A 20,068-nucleotide genomic window follows, 5' to 3' on the forward strand; every position below is an offset into this window, starting at 1 on the left:
GTCCGGCCTCTGCACTTGGTACCGTCTGCTCTACCTTGCGTCGTCCATTTAGCAAGACGGACGGTGTGATGGAACTTGGCCATGTGAACCCGGAGCTCGAGGCTTTACCGTCTGGCTTCTCGGTGACTTTATCTTCGCGCCTGTTTACACTGGCTATCGAACGGTGGCCAAGGCTTAAGGCAGATCAACGGAGGAAGATTATGCCACGTACCGGTCATACATATGGTAGATTATAAACCCATCCCTTTTCTTCGGATTCCCATTATTTCCATTTGTCAAGTGTCGTGTTACTGAGCTCTGGTTCATGAATAGTTCTAATGCGGTTTACAGCTGCTCTACAGGTTCTGGTATTGATTCAGGTATGCGTTCATTAAGGTTTTCATGGCTTCAGTGCCCAATACCGGTATCATTCTTGTTCCTTCTTTCGATTTGGTTACAGTCTCTTGTTCTGTCACGGTTTACAGTCATAGTTTAACAATGTTGAGTTTATTGTTTCTCCACATTACTTACTGTAATAAGTTCTATGGATTAATGAATCATTGGTTGATGATTCAGGTCGAAGCTGGCGTGGACTTGGAAGCAGGGTAGCCTCCTACATATCGTCGGTCGCCCTGAACCAGGTAAGCTTATCTCACTATTGACTGTTGTACTTCATTTTTACTCGAAACGAGTCTGAATCCGACAGACAATAACGTTTCGATTTCGACTTCTCCATATACCAGGGTTCACTGGCAATGAATCGGTCTCTAGCCTTGCTCAGGCGGGAAGCTCCATACTCCGAGCTCCGACCCTTTAACATGTTTACTTAAGTTTTCAAGCCATAAGGCTCTTTTCTGTTTACGGCATTTATTGGAACAAGTTTGTATTAGTCTGTCATGCAAGTTTTTATGACCTCTGTATAAATGGAATTAATCCTTTTTAAGCTCGGCTTGTTAGCATATGTTTATTTCGGCCCTCTGGCGGATTATATCTTCTGTTTATTATCAGCTGAACGTACTGAGTTTCTTCTGAATAAATGACTAATATACAGCCATCTATTTTCTTATGAAAATGCGTTAACCGCTAAGAGTTTCTCTATGTGAAAGCTGTTATGTTTTGGTTAGAATACCACGGTTATTCTAATGCTATTATATGTGATGTTTGGTTTTGATATTCGGCGGCTCGTTTCCTTTTTCATTCGACTTGGTAGCTGGGGTTTATTTACATAAATCGGTCTGTTACATACAACACCGTTGATGATCTATCCTGCCCACAAACTTTGGTTTGTTTTATGAATACATTTAAATGCGATGAGTTTGACTGTGAGTTTAATGCATGCATGCTACAGAGCCTAGGTTTATGAATGTATTATTGATTTCCGGCTACGGCTGTCCGGCCCGGATTCTGCTTTGTTTCTGTGCTTTCTTTAACTTATATAGTTAATGCTGTAGCGTATATATATTTGCCTATACATGCGTCTCAACCTTGTAGCGGACCTACCAGTCCGTCTTAAGGTTTTGGGTCATAACGTATATGCATAATGGGGTTTTCCCTTCAAGAGAGTTTACTCTGTCTTTTCTGAATCTTACTGTACAGGACATATATGCTCATATCTCTATACTCAGTTTATAAACACAAGCATGGGGTCTATGTATTTTTCCCCTATTTCAAAAGGTCATTCGGTTAACAAAGATCTGTTTGTCCAGACTTAATCACATAATTTTCTTGATAACAAAATACTAAGTTCAATGTCTGTTTAATGTAAGAGGGTTTCAATCTCTACTTGTATAAATACTGTTTAAATCTCCTTTATGGCTTTCAGATACGAATACTAAACAGATACCCTTAGTTGGTTCCACTTCTCTCCACAATACAGTCATTTAGTTGTTCACACAGTATTGTCATATAGATTATCACACAATACCGTCAATTAATTTATTACAGTGCAAAATAAAAGGTGACTTCAGTAGATAAATGGTTTCACTGCACAGTATTTCAGTTTTGCATAATACACTAAATAGATAAATTCAATAAATGAACCTCACAGTAGGCCATACCTGCTATTCTGCAACCTACTTGAGTGCTTGTCAAACCACCCGACCTTAGGAAGAGTTTCTTCTCTGACCTTCCACCCCCAAGCACTTGCAGGTCCTGCTCGACTGTAATTCCACTGGCCTTGCCAGTAAACGCTATCTGGTCCTAACCAGACGTAGCGTGCACAGGAAATTCTTTCCTCTTATGCCATCTGATCCTAACCAGACTTGGCATGCATCCAAAGCCAAAAAATGCTTTTCTCTCCCCTTGCCATCTGATCCCCACCAGACCTGGCAATTCCCCTTTTTCCTCTGGGGTCTCAACTACCTCAAGGTAGTTAGGGTTTCCAGCATAACTGACTCATCAGTTACTTAACCAAGATTAATCATAACATTAATCATAACTCAGTTCCAGTAATGTCAACACAATTACTTTTCCATTAACACAAAATTTAATAACCAGAATATATATATAATTTTCAAATAAAGTCTCTTGTTCAATAATTACTTTTACCATTTACCAATCATTACTTTTCACAGGGGATATTACATCTCCCCCCCCTGAAAGTCTACATCGTCCCGATGTTGCTGTTTACCCAAAAACAGTCTGGGATAGGCATCCCGCATCATCTGTTCATCTTCCCAGGTGGCCTCTTCAGGCCCAAAGTGCTGCCACTGCACTTTAACCTGGCTGATGACCTTTTTCCGCAGCTCGACTCTTCTCTGATCTAATATGTTCATGGGTTCGACCAGGAACTCTCCTTCCGGTTCCACCTGAAACACATAAAAATAAATCAGTTGTCTACTACTATTTACTTCAATTTACAGCTTTATGATAGTCTTTCCTCACCTGAACGTCCTGCCAACTTATTATATGTCTAGGGTCATACACATATCTCTTTAAAACTGATACATGGAAGACATTATGAACCCGAATATGGCTGGGTAGGGCGAGCTGATAAGCTATCGGCCCTACTCGAGCCAAAATTTGGAATGGTCCACAAAAGCGTGGTGCCAGTTTGGCACAAGCATTCCATTGAAGGGTACTCTTCCTAGCTCGAATTCTGATGTATACATGTTCACCCACTTGATATTCTTTAAATTTTCTCTTCCGGTCTGCAAAATTCTTCTGCCTATCTTGTGCTATCTTTAAATTAGCTCGAACCCGTTTTACCATGACCTCCATCTCCTCCAACATTTCAGGTCCTAATAAGAATTTGTCCTCCGGTCCACCCCAACTGGAGGGTGTGCGGCACTTCCGGCCATAAAGTACTTCAAAGGGGCTCATCTTCAAGGATGAGTGGTAGCCGTTATTATAGGCGAATTCTACTAGATGTAGATACTCCTCCCACCGCGTAGGTTGCTGCATCACATAAGACCTCAACATGTCCTCTAACACTTGGTTCACTCGCTCAGTCTGTCCGTCAGTTTGCGGATGGTATGCGGTGCTGAAACTCAACTGAGTTCCTAGACCTTCAAATAAGGTCCTCCAGAAAGCTGAGGTAAACTTAACATCACGATCAGATATTATTACTTTCAGCAGCCCATGAAGTTTAAATATATTTTGCATAAATATATTTGCGATTTGAGCTGCACGATAAGTGGATTGAACCGGTATGAAGTGAGCTGACTTGCTGAGTTTATCCACCACTACCATTATTGAATCATTACTCCTTTTGGACTTCGGCAAACCAGTGATAAAGTCCATGGTTATGGTCTCCCATTTCCATTCTGGTATGGGTATCGCCTGTAGTAGTCCTGCAGGATGCTGATGTTCGGCTTTCACTTGCTGACACTCCAAACAGCGTGCCAGGTATTCTACAACATCCCTCTTCATGACGGGCCAGTAATACTCCTTCCTTAGTGAGGTGATTAGTTTCTGGTAACCAGGATGCCCTGCATAGGGACTTCTATGATTTTCATCCAGAATCTTTTCTTTAATACTGCTCTAATTAGGTATGTAGATCTTTTTTTGAAAACACAGCATGCCAGCTGTATTCAAGGTATAACCTTGCTGTATGGAACGGTCATCTGAATTTTGCACCAAATGCTTCTTTTGCAAATAAATCTGATCTTGCGCCGCAGCCTCCTCAATCTCTTGGTCAAGAGTGGACCATCCTTGACTAATACCAATCTCATAAATGCAATGTACTTTTCGACTTAGAGCATCAGCTACTCTGTTCTCCTTTCCTTTTAGGTGTTTAATTTCGAAATCGAAATTTCCCAAAAAGTCTAACCATCTTGCTTGTCTTGCGTTTAAAGTAGGTTGACTAAAGTAACTAGTCAAACTGTGGTGATCTGTCATTAACAGAAATTTTCTCCCTAGCAGATAATGGCACCACATCTTCAAAGCATGAATCACAGCGGTTAGTTCCAGGTCATAAGCAAAATATTTCTGCTCATGCTCCTTCAACTTCCTGGACTCATAGGCAATCACTTTGCCTTCCTGCATTAGCACTCCACCCACACCCTCCTTACTGGCATCTGTACAGACCACATATTCCTTTTCAGGATCTGCTACACACAGCACAGGTGCTGTGGTGAGTAAATGTTTGAGCTATTCGAAGCTCCACTAACAATCTGTTGTCCACCTAAACGCTTTTCCTTTCTTTTGCAAGGAGGTAATGGGAAAAGCAACTCTAGAGAAACCCTCTACAAACCGCCGGTAGTATCCGGCCAGCCCCATGAAAGATCGAATGTCTGCTACATCCTTGGGTGTAGGCCAATCCATTATAGTTTTAATTTTTTCGGGGTCTACGGCTATACCTTCCTTTGTAATAATGTCACCCAAATACTGGATCTGCTCTTTATAGAAATCACACTTGCTGAATTTCCCATATCACTTATGCTTCCGTAAGGTCTGTAACACTATCCTTAAATGTTCCTCATGTTCTTTCTTATTTCGGGAATAAATGAGTATATCATCAATGAAGATTAATACAAATTTGTCTAAATATTGATGAAATACACTATTCATCAAGCACATGAATGTTGCAGGCGCGTTTGTTAATCCAAAAGGCAGTACCACAAACTCGTAATGTCCGTAACGAGTACGAAAAGCTGTCTTGGCTATGTCCTCATCTTTAATCCTGATTTGATGGTAACCTGATCTCAAATCGATCTTTGAGAAGATGGTCGCCCCCTTCACCTGATCAAATAGCTCATCAATGTGGGGTAGTGGATATTTGTTTTTAACTGTTAGTTTATTTAGTTGTCTATAGTCTATGCACATTCGCAGAGTCCCATCTTTCTTCCTCACAAACAGCACAGGTGCCCCCCAAGGAGAGACACTGGGACGGATGTACTTCTTTTCTAGCAGCTCTTGCAGCTGCATTTTTAACTCAGTTAACTCTGGCACACTCATCCGATAGGGTGCCCGGGATACTGGGGCTGCTCCGGGTATCAGCTCAATGGTAAAATCCAAATCCCTTCTGGGTGGCAGCCCTGGAATCTCTTCAGGGAATACATCTGCAAATTCTTGCACTACAGGTATATCTTTAACAGTTGCAACCTTATCCACTGAATCTGCAAACCCCACTTGCACTGCATAAATCTGACACTTATTCCGGATACATTTAACCAGCTGGGAGGCTGTGATTGGCCGAATCTGCACTGGTTTCTGAATGCCTTGTATTTCTTTTCCCACACCCAGCTCATCTCTGTAAGAAACTGTTTTTGTTTTACAATTAATTACAGACCACCGTCGTTCCAACCAGTCCATTCGTATCAGCACGTCATAGGAACCAAGAGGGAGTACATTCAACTCAGTTGTTATGGTTTGGTTAGCTAAACTTAATGGACAGTTGCTGACTTTGGTTAGTACCCTTCTTTTGGTCCCAGTGGCCAGCTGTACTAACCATGGGCTTTTAAATTTAGTAGTTTGTAAACCACAGCTTTCTACCACTTTAGGACTTATATAGCTTAAGGTAGCTCCTGGATCTACTAAAACAGAAACAGCGTGATCAAAGATCTTACCTTCGAACTCTATCATCGTTGGCTGGTAATCAGCTTGCTGATCCTCCAGTGCTGCGTTTATTCTGGGCATGGATCGAGCCACATCTCCTACTGTTGAAGCTTCATAGATCTGGGACAACTGATCGTTGTCCTTCCGATGAGGGCAGTTCCTGACATAATGGGGTCCGCCACAACCCCAACATTGAACAGGTGGCCGAGCTGTGTTTTCATGGTCCAATCTAACTTGCTGTTCACTGTATTTAGATTCTGCAGGAGGCTTGAATCTACTTTGGGATTTTGCTGAGTTTTTAGTGCTGGCTCCTTTCGAGAATCCTTTCTGAAAGCTGCTGCGTGCTCCCTTACTTCCCATGGGCATTTTACTGCCTCGCTTATCTGTCCAACGCTTTCCGGGATTTTCCCCTTTTGATCTGTTCTGCTGATAACACAGTCTTGCTTTTCATACTGCTTCATCCATGGTTTTTGGATTATCGAACTCTATTCTTTCTCGCATTGCCAGAGGTAAGCTACTAACAAATCTTTGGACTTTAGCCTTTTCTTCCCAAATATAGGGCACGTAGCGAAGCAGGGATGTAAACTTGGTTACAAACTCATCAATGGTCTGTTGTCCTAGTCGCAGATCGTGAAATTCACGTGCCTTTTCATCATAAAAACGTTCTATCAGGTACCTCTCTTTAAAATATCCTTGGAACTTTTCCCATGTCACATCCTGTTCACTTATTCCCCGTACCATCTTAACCTCTTCCCACCATAATGTGGCTTTGGCTTGCAACTGGAATATGGCCAGCCTTGCCTTCAGATGATGATCGTATTCGTATACCTGAAAATACTTATCCATATTAATCAGCCACGCTTCTGCAGCTTCTTCAGATTCTCCATCAAAATGAGGTGGTTTAATCTTTCTAAACTCTCCGTGTAACTCCATGCGGGGTCTTTTGGGAGTCTGATAATCAGAAGCATTGACAGACTTCTCTCCTCTCGTCTATCCTCTGTCTTCTGCTTCCTCCTGTTCAGTATGATAGCTTTGTTCATCTGTTATGTGTGCTTGTTCCGGCCTCGGATGTGACTGCTGTTGATGCTGTTTATCGGATAAGCTTTTCAGGATCCTCTCTTATTCAACATTCAATCTTGCGTTATCTTCACGCAACTGAGCCATTTCCTCCTTTAACTCTTGCAAGGTCCTCAATAGCGTTGAATCAGTAGTGCGACCTGCTGCTCCCAGTTGTACCCAGAACTCAGAATTCCCTTGAGGTTGTTCTGTGTTGTCCGGGGGTTCTGGATTCCCATAAGGAGCACTGTTTACTCTTCTCATTCTGCTGCTACCTGCTACTGAACATCTCATTAAACAGAGTTAATTGTCTTGATGTATTGCTGAACTGTTATCATAATATTGTTTATAAACATATTGCTGTAATCTTGAAATTTTCCCAAAGGCCACAGAGTTGTAAACCTTTGCTCTGATACCAATTTGTCACGCACCTCCATAAAAAAAAATTTAAATATTACAAGACAATCACTTATCTTAAGATTGTACTAAGGTAAAACATTAGTCCATACCAACACATATATGTTACATTACTGTGTATTAATAATAACCTGTTAACATTAACAACGGATCCGCATATGCAAAGGTGGCAACTTAAATGAACATAATCATATTTCCCGAAGGGCATACATATATAAAGGTTATACGTTATATTGAGTCCAGTTGTATGATTAAGGTTAAATGTTTGGCATATACACATGGCATAAATTATAAACCTTTGATAATACCGCCACCACGAACACCTTTGGCTCACATACAATGCACCGAATTCAATGTCATTAAATTAGTAACAGCTACCACTCGGACTTTCTCCATACTCGAGCTGTCCTGCATTCATTACAGCCATCCGGCCTCTGCACTTGGTACCATCTACTCTACCTTGCGTCGTCCATTTAGCAAGACGGACGGTGTGATGGAACTTGGCCATGTGAACCCGGAGCTCGAGGCTTTACCGTCTGGCTTCTCAGTGACTTTATCTTCGCGCCCGTTTACACTGGCTATCGAACGGTGGCCAAGGCTTAAGGCAGATCAACGGAGGAAGATTATGCCACGTACCGGTCATACATATGGTAGATTATAAACCCATCCCTTTTCTTCGGATTCCCATTATTTCCATTTGTCAAGTGTCGTGTTACTGAGCTCTGGTTCATGAATAGTTCTAATGCGGATTACAGCTGCTCTACAGGTTCTGGTATTGATTCAGGTAAGCGCTCATTAAGGTTTTCATGGCTTCAGTGCCCAAAACTGGTATCATTCTTGTTCCTTCTTTCAATTTGGTTACAGTCTCTTGTGCTGTCACGGTTTACAGTCATAGTTTAACAATGTTGAGTGTATTGTTTTTCCACATTACTTACTGTAATAAGTTCTATGGATTAATGAATCATTGGTTGATGGTTCAGGTCGAAGCTGGCGTGGACTTGGAAGCAGGGTAGCCTCCTACATATCGTCGGTCGCCCTGAACCGGGTAAGCTTATCTCACTATTGACTGTTGTACTTCATTTTTACTCGAAACGAGTCTGAATTCTACAGACAATAACGTTTCGATTTCGACTTCTCCATATACCAGGGTTCACTGGCAATGAATCGGTCTCTAGCCTTGCTCAGGCGGGAAGCTCCATACTCCGAGCTCCGACCATTTTAACATGTTTACTTAAGTTTCAAGCCATAAGGCTCTTTTCTGTTTACGGCATTTATTGGAAACAAGTTTGTATTAGACTGTCATACAAGTTTTTATGACCTCTGTATAAATGGAATTAATCCTTTTTAAGCTCGGCTTGTTAGCATATGTTTATTTCGGCCCTCTGGCGGATTGTATCTTCTGTTTATTATTAGTTGAACATACTGAGTTTCTTCTGAGTAAATGACTAATATACAGCCGTCTATTTTCTTATGAAAATGCGTTAACCGCTAAGAGATTCTCTGTGCGAAAGCTGTTATATTTTGGTTAGAATACCACGGTTATTCTACTGCTGTTATATGTGATGTTTGGTTTGATATCCGGCGGCTCGTTTCCTTTTCCATTCGATTTGGTAGCCGGGGTTTATTTACATAAATCGGCCTGTTACATACGGCACCGTTGATGATCTATCCTGCCCACAAACTTTGGTTTGTTTTATGAATACATTTAAATGCAATGAGTTTGACTGTGAGTTTAATGCATGCATGCTACAGAGCCTAGGTTTATGAATGTATTATTGATTTCCGGCTACGGCTGTCCGGCCCAGATTCTGCTTTGTTTCTGTGCTTTCTTTAACTTATATAGTTAATGCTGTAGCGTATATATATTTGCCTATACATGCGTCTCAACCTTGTAGCGGACCTACCAGTCCGTCTTAAGGTTTTGGGTCATAACGTATATGCATAATGGGGTTTTCCCTTCAAGAGAGTTTACTTTGTCTTTTCCGAATCTTACTGTACAGGACATATATGCTCATATCTCTATACTCAGTTTATAAACACAAGCATGGGGTCTATGTATTTTTCCCTTATTTCAAAAGGTCATTCGGTTAACAAAGATCTGTTTGTCCAGACTTAATCACATAATTTTCTTGATAACAAAATACTAAGTTCAATGTCTGTTTAATGTAAGAGGGTTTCAATCTCTACTTGTATAAATACTGTTTAAATCTCCTTTATGGCTTTCAGATACGAATACTAAACAGATACCCTTAGTTGGTTCCACTTCTCTCCACAATACAGTCATTTAGTTGTTCACACAGTATTGTCATATAGATTATCACACAATACCGTCAATTAATTTATTACAGTGCAAAATAAAAGGTGACTTCAGTAGATAAATGGTTTCACTGCACAGTATTTCAGTTTTGCATAATACACTAAACAGATAAATTCAATAAATGAACTCTCACAGTAGGCCATACCTGCTATTCTGCAACCTACTTGAGTGCTTGTCAAACCACCCGACCTTAGGAAGAGTTTCTTCTCTGACCTTCCACCCCCAAGCACTTGCAGGTCCTGCTCGACTGCAATTCCACTGGCCTTGCCAGTAAACGCTATCTGGTCCTAACCAGACGTAGCATGCACAGGAAATTCTTTCCTCTTATGCCATCTGATCCTAACCAGACTTGGCATGCATCCAAAGCCAAAAAAATGCTTTTCTCTCCCCTTGCCATCTGATCCCCACCAGACTTGGCAATTCCCCTTTTTCCTCTGGGTCTCAACTACCTCAAGGTAGTTAGGGTTTCCAGCATAACTAACTCATCAGTTACTTAACCAAGATTAATCATAACTCAGTTCCAGTAATGTCAACACAATTACTTTTCCATTAACACAAAATTTAATAACCAGAATATATATATAATTTTCAAATAAAGTCTTCTTGTTCAATAATTACTTTTACCATTTACCAATCATTACTTTTCACAGGGGACATTACACCTATCTCTCCACTTCTATCACTTTATGTCTTTATTCTTCCGTGCGATATATGTCTAGAGCTAATATATATCATGATATATTAATATATATTATAATATAACAAATTTAATATTTTATCAATCCAAAGTTATTAAATTTAATAATATTAATATTATAATATATCAATATGAATATTAGATTTAATAATAATAGTATTTTTTTATATTAATATTAGGGTTAATAAAAAAAATTTGCATGGTATTAATAATAATTTGGCCCATGGGATTTGTCTCATAGGCTTCACCTAAATAAAACTTCATTTTTGAGTGTTAGTAAGTATAAAGAGGTTTATGGAGTAAATATAAAAAGAGGTTTTATTTATTTACCATACATATGGTTTATTTATATTTTTATTTATTTATCATATCTTTTTTATTGACCATGGTATTTGGCCCATATGCTTGGCATATAATTATATGTTGATTTATAATCATATTTGATATATTTTTATTTATTTGCCGTACCTCTTTTATATTTATTTATTTACCATATCTCTTTTATAAATATGGCATTTGGCACATGTTATTAATAATTATTTGTCCCATGGTATTTGGCCCATAGGCTTCACCCAAAAGAAAACCTCTTTTTTGAGTTTTCGTAAATATAAATAGGTTTATGGAGTAAATATGAAAAGAGATTTTATTTATTTACCATACCTCTAGTTTATTTATATTTTTATTTATTTACCAAACCTCTCATGTAAATATAAAAAAAGGTTTTTATTTATTTACCATACCTCTGGTTTATTTATATTTTTATTTATTTACCATACCTTTGGTTTATTTATATTTTTATTTATTTCCCATACCTCTTTTTTAAGTGTTACTAAACCTTTTATATTCTAAATTTATATTATTGTTCAAATATAGTCATTACTTGAATCTCTATTTAAGCCTTTGCCATGGTCTGGCTCTCATGATGAACCACACTTTACTTTTTGGTTCGAAACTAGTGGGCCAAAATTTTATCTTATGTGATTTCTACTGAAAGGCTTTGCTTAAATTTATATTGTGTTTATACATAATAATAATTAGACTGATTTTTAAATAGGGCCAATATTAGATTAAAAAGGTTAAATGTTAAACATTACATTTATGTTTACGTTTACATGTTTACATTTTTACATGAGATCTACCCCCATACTAGCTTGTAGAGCGCCCAAGATAATAATAAGGAATGTCATAGTCCATAATCCAAACATATATAAGAAGTTATACTTATGAGGGTGTGTTAATATGGTTGAAAAATAAAGGAGTGACTTCCACTCTCCACATAACCTTAGGCTAGCTACATTGCAACTCTCTTGCAGTTGAACACCCCTGAGCTAGATCCAAAGTCTGAGGGGATCCTTGCTTAGGGGAAATCCAAACCAAATCTTGGTAAACACTCAAGGATGGAGTACATTGTCTAGGTGGTTTATATACTACTCTCAATTATTAAAAACCATAGTGACCCACTCTTCTCTGAGCTCATTCATAAGGCTTCACCTAATTTCTCAATAGTTCAAATTAGACATAGGGCTCAACACTCAACTCCATAATTGCTATGTCTTTTGTATTCATTGCTCCAAAATTCCATGCTCATATTTTAAAGTCATCTAACCTACAATAGAAAGAGATAGATAAAGAAAAATCACAAACAAGAACCAGTGAGAGAAAGAAGGCCAACCCCCCCACACGATCAATGATTGACCAAAGAAAAAGGAAAAAAATATCCTTGGATGGACAACTCTAGATAGATTAACCACAAATGAACTTCATTTCTCTTTTGGTGTGTATATATATTTATTCCTCTATGTCCCTTCATGTATCTGAGAAATCACTCCTTTGGCTCTTCAATCTACACATGGAATTGGGGAAAAGCCTCTTTCTTTCATTGTCTCCTCAATTTGCGAGGGGGAATGTGAATTTTCCTCTACCCCTCATTACCTCAATTCAATCTCATTAATTTCTGACAACCAATCAATTCTTATCCCAATCGTATCTCACCACATTCTTGTTAGGAGGTTCGATTAGCCTACAACTAGTGGGTCACCATTTTACTTCGTTGGGTTCATGGATTTCAAAGAATGCAACAAAGCTTGCCTCAAACAATATATCCACAAAAAAATCCTTCCTTTAGTCATGAGTTAAATAATTAAATACTTAAATTTTTGTGTTTAGTTTACCTATTGTCACTGCAACAAAGACCCTCCAAAAAATGTCCATGGTTGAATTTTGGAGCCTCCTTGTGATCTTACAATATTTTGTTTCATGTTGAACATGGTCACTTCATGATTGGATGATGTTTTTCTGAGTGTTTAAGCCTTCTTCCAAGATTTTAACTATCGAAACCACTTTCTTACACATTCTTAGCTTTCGATGCATTCGCAAGCACACCTCTTTCTTGCAAGCTTAGTAGTCAATATTTACCTCTTCCTTCCTTTATCTCCCTTTCTCTCCCACCTCTCTCTCTCTCTCTCCAACTCTATTACTATATCCCTCCCTCTCTCCTCTCTCCTTTTCTCCCCCATTCTCTCCATCTCTCCTTCTTTATGTCTTTATCTCACCCCCAAAGACACACACTCTCTCTCAATATCTACCTTGTCACTCCCTCTCTCTGCAATTCTCACTCTCTATGTATTTCTTCTTCCCTCCCTCTCTCCCCCTCCAAATCCATCTCCCTATCCCTCCCCCTCTCTTCCTATCTCCCTCCCTCCCTCTCTCCTCCACTCTCTCAAGTCTTCTCTCTCGTACTTTCTCTCTCTCCCTTTCTCTCCTACCTCCCTCTCTCTTCCCCCATCTCTCTCTCTCCCTCTCTCTCCTTTCCCCCCAATCCTCTCTCTTCCTCCATCACTCTCCTCCTCTCTCTCAATTCATGTATCTCATCCTTCCTCTCTCTCCATTTCTCTCCTACCTCCCTTACCCCATCATTCTCTCTCTCTCTCTCTTCAACTATGTTACTATATACCTCCCTCTCTCCTTCTCTCTCCTTCGCTTCCCCCTTCTCTCTATCTCTCCTTATTTGTCTCTTTATCTCACCCGTAAACATACACACTCTCTCTCTATCTCTTCCTTGCCACTCCCCCCCCCCCCTCTCTCTCCAAATATGTTCTATACCCTTCCCTCTCTCCTTCTCTACCCCCTTCTCTCTATCTCTCCTTTTTTGTCTCTTTATCTCACCCCTAAACATACACTCTCTCTCTCTTTCTCCCTTTTCACTCCCTCTCTCTCTCCACTTCTCACTCTATGTCTTTCTTCTTCCCTCACTCCCTCTGTGATGTCCGATAGTAATTGTAAATATTAATTACCACGGCTAGAAAAACTTCATATTGTTAATTGATTTAGGAAGTGTAAAACAATAATTTTATATTTACTTGTGTTTAAGTAACATGATTAAGCTATGCAGGAAACAAATATTTTGAATAATGCCAATTACATATTTCTCACATGTCAAATAGTTATGGCAGGCAGTTACCTACCCATAGCTACTCCTTGAAGATTTATTATCAAGGAAAAACATCGAGAGGGTATGATGTACCTGAGGTGAGGAAAAGGAAAGAACTGAGAACAAAGTGGTCCGCATATCGGTGTGGGAATTGGGAAGTCTGAAAATCAAATTGTTGATCCATTTATCCTACCTATATTAAATTACCATGATGGAGATCTCATCTAGGAAAATTTTGAATGTTATATTAATCCCATGCAACCTAAGTTGAAGACTGGTATGTTGATTCCCCCAAATCACATTAATGTACATAACTGAAATATTAAATATAATATCATTAAAAGTATTGTTTATTCAAGGGATACATGTTATCATCTATCATCTATATTTCACTGCCCTTTGCACCTTGATTCGCTAAATCGATCCACTCCACCAACTAGTTCTTTAGACCTTCTTGATTTCCAATCTACTAGTCCAAATAATGATTAGGTGTGTAGTGGTCATATTCCAAAGGCATGGGGATTGGAATGTGAAGATGATTTTAATCTCTCTTCTCTCTTTCAAAATCTTCCATGTCAAGATGATGTCCCTTCATTCCCAACTGATTTAGAATATAATGACCTTGACAATCAATCAAATAAAATCAGGATGTTTAATTAATGTAAATCCCTAGGGAAACCATCATCCTGATAACAATGACCTAACTAATGTATATTATTATGAATGCCCAGGTACATCGACGAATTTTTTGATTTCTCAAGAAGGCTTTGATTTGAAAGGTTTAAATCTAGAACCTGATATGTTCAAATAATATTCTCTTATGGACACTTCTTCTTTAGCTCATTTTCCCTTGTGTCATATTGTTTTTAATGAATTAAATTGTGATGAAAATATTCCAATCTCATTGAATTCACAATCTAATGAGTTTAGTTTTGGATTCAAATAAGGCAGTGAAGCCATCCATGATGAAGAAGAAAGCAATCAAATCATAGACTGTCCATTCCCTACCTTGCAATTTTTAGTCTTGCATCAAGATAATTATTTAGTTCAGGTTGCTCATGAAACCCCCCAATGTATACATCCTTATATATGATATCAGAAGAATCTTATGACTTGAGTAATCTATTTGTTGATGTTGTAAAATATGATCAAACTAGTGATGTAGATGGTTTCCATCTGGATAATGATGATCTTGTTATAACTGATAGTATATATCCATATGTAGTTCATGATTGGACCCAACTCTAAAAATGTAATTAATCAACATTTAAAGATTCTTAGACTTTTCTGGAAGTTGAGGCACTTCAAATCTTGTTGATGTTTACGTCAAGTTCTCACGATCTTGATGAGTTCCTCAAACTAGGTCATAACTAGATCTCCTCGCAAAACTCTTTCCTCCATATTATTTCACTAGATGTAAACTCATTCTTGAAATATTTTGGATATTTCCAAGACATTTTTCCTAACTTTCAAGATTCAGTTTTTGTTCATATAGAGAATTTTTCTTTGCTTAATTCATATTCGTGCAAATCTCTTGTACCAAACTCATGATCTCCGTGTATATATTTCAGGGATGCATTGAGATATGAAACTAATAATCTTGATTCGCATGACAAAGATTCTCATTGGCCAAAGGATTCGCATTTGTCAAATACTTCTGAGAGTAATTAGCTCCTAGTGTTTCTTATGAATATTGTGATGCTAATAATTTTCCTTATGGAATAAGACATCCTCTTGAATGTTAATGAATGCTTGAGTTATTTGGTTAATAAAATCCCTCATCTTGATAGTTTAATGTCCTAAGTTGATACAAAAGTTGAACCTAATTCAACATATGTTGATTCATTGTACCTTGACTAGTTCCCTGTATTTGCTATACTAGAATTCATTGTTAGTTTATCTGATCTTGGTGATTGGGTAAACAGAAATCGTTTGTTGCATTTAGCACATGAGGAAAATTATTATATTGTTCAAAGGATTTTTATAACGACTCAAATTGAACTATCTCTATGTTCGAATAACGAATAATCTTATGCGTTAACTACCCATTTGATCATAGCATTGGCCTTAACACCCATCTTTCAATTAATCATTTTCTCATTGGTGTATCAGAAAATAATTATTTTACATTTGTTGATCCCATTAAGGCCATAAATTATTATTCTGCATCATTCCACTGTTTAGATACTTGTCATATAATTGAGGCACTTCAGCCTTTTCCGATGGTTATGTTAGGTTCTCGCGATCTTAACAAGGCCTTCGAAGATGAAAATATCAAAATTATCTCACAACATTTTAAGTTTAATCTGATTGCGTTGCTGGAAAGTTCAACTTATCAAGCATGTTATGGTTTTCAAGAGGATTGTTTTGGGTACCATGATCGAGTCTATGATTGGATCAAGGCATCTTACTTATCAAGATATGTTACTAACAATAAGTTTTGATCTTCCTTGATGTTTGCTAAGAATGAAAACACGAACGAAGGTACATTCACAAGAAACCTTCGAGATTTGTATGAAGGGTGTTCTAATTAAAAAAAGTATGACTGCAGGTTGGTTAAAGTTAATTGTTATGGAACAAATTTTTGTCGATAGGAAAAACCTTCAATTTCTTGTGCATGATATTTAAGTTGTTTTCTTTACTTTTGCACATTTTTTTATGTTTTTTTTAATTGCTCGCATCTTTATACTTCCAAGTCAAGAGCATATTTTGTGGCTACATTGGGAATTTCACTTCATTTGGCCCTAACCTTCTAGTTGGTTAGGTTAGGAGTAGGTCTAGCTTCATTCTAGTTTCTTCTTACTTCCACCCTGCATTTTCTCTCCATTTAGTCGTTTAATTGTTTTCTTTCTTTTGTCTCACTTGTTGTTTTTCAGTTCAATTTTCCATTTTCTTTGTTCCTTTGATCTTGTTCTCTTGTTTTCATGTCTTTTCCTTTACATCTTTTTAATAAGACCATGCATGGAAACTTCTCTTTTTTGGCTCAAAACACAATGTGGCAAAAATCTGAAAGGAAATTTGTCACGACGAACCATGCTTGGCTAATTTGTTATCCTCTTATTTTTTTTAGATTACATATCTTTAAAGTCAATGATGTCTGGACGTAATATATGATTCGTTCCAGAATGAAAGCCTTTGGTCGAACTAAAACGCGTGTATCTTTATTAGGATCTTCATTCCTGACTCAGTCTTGTATTGAATTGTGTTTCTACTTGTCAACTCAACCAAGTAGAGAAAGGGAAAATTTAAAATTTAAAATGAGCATATCAATTTCAGATCTCATTTGAATCCCTCAAATAAGGAATAACCTCTCTTGCTCATTAAATAGGTTGGGATCCCTCTTCCACCCCAACATATAAATGTTCAATAAATTATACAACACGTAATTTAGAAAATAAAATAAAGGGTGAAGAAGAGAAAGCCTTCCTGCATAGAGAGGTGAAGCAAGAAACTTTATCGGGGTACTGAACATGCCTATTGGAAGCGAAGCAATGATTGTGATTCCTTGAGGTGACTCTATTGGGGTACTAAATAGGCTAGCTGGCAGCGGAGCAACACCAGGGAATGTGCTTAGCTCAAAATATCAAAATCTTAGTATTCTTATTATCCTTCTCCCCTATCAAAATAGTTGAGGTACGACTAGTCTTGTAAACGTGTTTGAGGCTAAGAAAGGAAAATGAGAGATTGTATCTTTAACTAACATAAGTGGTAAAGATAGGGTAATCTACACGGTGAACCAATGTTTCCTAAAATATTGAGACCTTGCACATAAAGATAGACCTAAATAAATATGTCGGAGAATGTGTCACCAAGTGTTGTTATTGCAACAAACACCCTTCAAAAAATTCCCTGCTTGAATTTTGGAGACTCCTTGTGATCTTACAATCTTTCATTTCATGTTGACCATAGTCGCTTCATGATTGACTAATGTTTTTCCGAGTGTTTAAGCCTTATTATGAGATTTTAATTGTTGAAACCACTTACTTACACATGCTTAGATTTTAATGCATTCATAAGTGCACCTATTTATTACAAGTACAGTAGTCAATGTTTACCTTCGTAGAATAGCATTGCACAGTCCTTGAAATAATGCTTTTGAAACCTTTGTAAATAAAGCAGGCATAGTCACTAGTAGCAGTGATTGCACAATCCTTAGTAATAAGCATTGTGTAACTCATAAACCCTACGTATCCCCTACCGACAGTGCTTACATATTTGACAAGGATAGTGACTACACAAGCCATGCCAGCAGTCAGTGTGCAACATTATTTAAAAGTCTCTCTCACTCTTAGTGGAAATTGTATCATCACTCTAATGGGTCTTCTCAATTATCGCTTTTGCACACCTTTTTCTTTCACAAGTGTCGCTTTCACTTTCATGACTATTATTTTTTCTTTCTTTCACTTTCATAAGTGTCACTTCTTCTTTATATTCTGTTTAGCATGTTTCACTTTCACTTGCTTTAGCTTTTGCAAGTGTCATTTTTACTTTTTCAAACTGTCGCAAGTGTCACTTTTAATGGTTTTCACTCCTGCATGTGTCACACTTTATAACACTACTAGAGGCATTTCTAGCACACTATTATGCTTTACTTGATCTTATATATCATATGAATATGTGTTAGACACTCTCCCATAGCACAACACACTTTCTGGTCGCACTCGACACTCGTGTCACAAAGTGTATCTTAAGTGTCAAACTTGGAGGTATGTTTCATTTTGTTGTCATTTCAATGGATGTATGTTGATTTTTTGTGTCAAATGTTTCATTGTTATGCGTATAGTCATTTGTGAGTGTGTGATCATGTTCAATCCTTTTTGCATGCTCTAGTCTCATCTCTTTGCTTCATTAATCCCACATTTAGTCAAATTTTGAAGTTCTCTTGTCTTCACAACTTACTAACCAACCACCCATCCTTCTACCTTCTTGGATTGCATATTAGGTAGTCACAAGCCCTAGTCATCCATTCTTGCCTCTTGGAACTTCACACTACACATTAATTGCCTCCACCAACTGCGCATTACACGATCACAATGTTGAGTCCCTGCCTCTTGCATCTTCTCACTGCACAATATTTTCCCAAATAGGAATCCACTGTGCACTGCACATTCTCAGTCAGAAGTCAGGCCTTGTCTCAGCCTCTGCATCCCTCAACTATGCAAGCCTAATCCTGTCCCTCAATCACTACACATTGTGCAATTACAGTGGCTAGTATTTCTCTCATGTTGACTGAAACCCATCACTGTGAAATTTCTTTCCTTGTCTTGCCTCCTACTATGTATTGTCCAATTCTAATGGATAGTGGGGTCATCCCTCGGTCCCTGTGAAGCTCAATTGTGTAATACATGCCTCCTCTTCCCTAAGAACTGTGCATTGCACAATCACAATCAACAATCACTTTACCCTTGTCTCCTTGATCCATAAACTTCCATGGATATTCCACTGGATAGTTCGTCAAAATAGATCTGATAATAATATATTAAAATACTAAAATTTTACACTATTACAGTTTATTAAACTTTAAGATCTGTGGATTTAACTGTAATTAGTGCATGCATACGAATATAAATTTTGCATAAAGGTAGAGAATGAAAAAATAAGATCACACACACATAGGACACAAGATATGCTCTTTGGGAAAACCTTTCGGGAGAAAACCTAGTTGGAAGGTGAGGTTGATTCACTCTCTTTCTCTGTCTGAAAATATGGCTACAGGTACAAATAAGTAATGCATGTGACCTGTGGGCTACTATAGTGTACATATCCTCTCTGTGTGCTCTACCTCCTATCTCTCCTAGATATCTTTTCTCAGTTATGGAACGAAATTCTCTCGAAATAATAGAATGCATATTCCTCCTAGTGGCCCGGTCATAACACAACCCGATAGCCTACTAGTGGTTAAGTTTGACAACATAAACTCGTAAATAGAGTTACAAAATAAACTCTTCTTGATTATTTTACATCACAAACATGTGGCTAGCCCCCTTTTCCACAAATAATGGGGCTGACACAGCATCCTCTCGAACTATAGGTGTGAAAACAAGAAGGTCAACTTCTGAGTGGCATAACTTTTGCATACGGACTCTGATTGATGTGATTTTTATGTTGTTGGAAAGGTCTTTGTGTGTATAATATCATTAAAATCTATGGCACTAAAGTGGAAAATTTTTTGCCC

General features: G+C 38.0%; 2 protein-coding genes and 2 long non-coding RNA genes across 4 annotated transcripts; 2 read left to right on the plus strand and 2 right to left on the minus strand.

Annotated features, from left to right (window-relative positions):
- The first annotated feature begins 279 nt into the window (after positions 1–279).
- LOC149260919 (uncharacterized) lies at positions 280–945 on the plus strand. The gene is made up of 3 exons (XR_016248360.1): positions 280–359; positions 556–620; positions 723–945. It is a non-coding gene; the product is annotated as an uncharacterized LOC149260919 (long non-coding RNA).
- Positions 946–2,829: 1,884 nt separating this feature from the next.
- LOC149260920 (uncharacterized) lies at positions 2,830–5,733 on the minus strand. Its single transcript, XM_089461539.1, has 6 exons — positions 5,161–5,733; positions 4,352–4,569; positions 4,023–4,135; positions 3,667–3,908; positions 3,100–3,519; positions 2,830–2,871 (listed from the first exon to the last, which is right to left on the minus strand). Exons 1-6 carry the CDS (start codon positions 5,731–5,733, stop codon positions 2,830–2,832), a joined length of 1,608 nt encoding a protein of 535 aa, XP_089317665.1.
- Positions 5,734–6,423: 690 nt separating this feature from the next.
- Positions 6,424–6,909, minus strand: LOC149260921 (uncharacterized). Its single transcript, XM_089461548.1, has one exon. The coding sequence runs from the start codon at positions 6,907–6,909 to the stop codon at positions 6,424–6,426; it is 486 nt and encodes a 161-aa protein (XP_089317674.1).
- A 1,437-nt stretch (positions 6,910–8,346) lies between these two features.
- LOC149260922 (uncharacterized) lies at positions 8,347–8,830 on the plus strand. Its single transcript, XR_016248361.1, has 2 exons — positions 8,347–8,494; positions 8,597–8,830. It is a non-coding gene; the product is annotated as an uncharacterized LOC149260922 (long non-coding RNA).
- The last annotated feature ends 11,238 nt before the right edge of the window (positions 8,831–20,068 follow it).

The sequence above is a fragment of the Pinus tabuliformis genome, chromosome 6, assembly GCF_031772625.1.
Source record: "Pinus tabuliformis cultivar Carrire ecotype Pingquan chromosome 6, CPIR1, whole genome shotgun sequence".
NCBI lineage: Eukaryota > Viridiplantae > Streptophyta > Pinopsida > Pinales > Pinaceae > Pinus > Pinus tabuliformis.

Coding starts and splice junctions, on each gene's coding strand:
- LOC149260921 (XM_089461548.1), bottom strand. CDS start 6,909: ATGGAGTTACACGGAGAGTTTAGAAAGATTAAACCACCTCATTTTGAT.
- LOC149260920 (XM_089461539.1), bottom strand. CDS start 5,733: ATGGACTGGTTGGAACGACGGTGGTCTGTAATTAATTGTAAAACAAAA. Junction 4,136..4,351: donor ATTCATGCTTTGAAGATGTG/GTGCCATTATCT, acceptor GATTGGTATTAG/TCAAGGATGGTCCACTCTTG. Junction 3,520..3,666: donor GGAGTAATGATTCAATAATG/GTAGTGGTGGAT, acceptor CGTGATGTTAAG/TTTACCTCAGCTTTCTGGAG.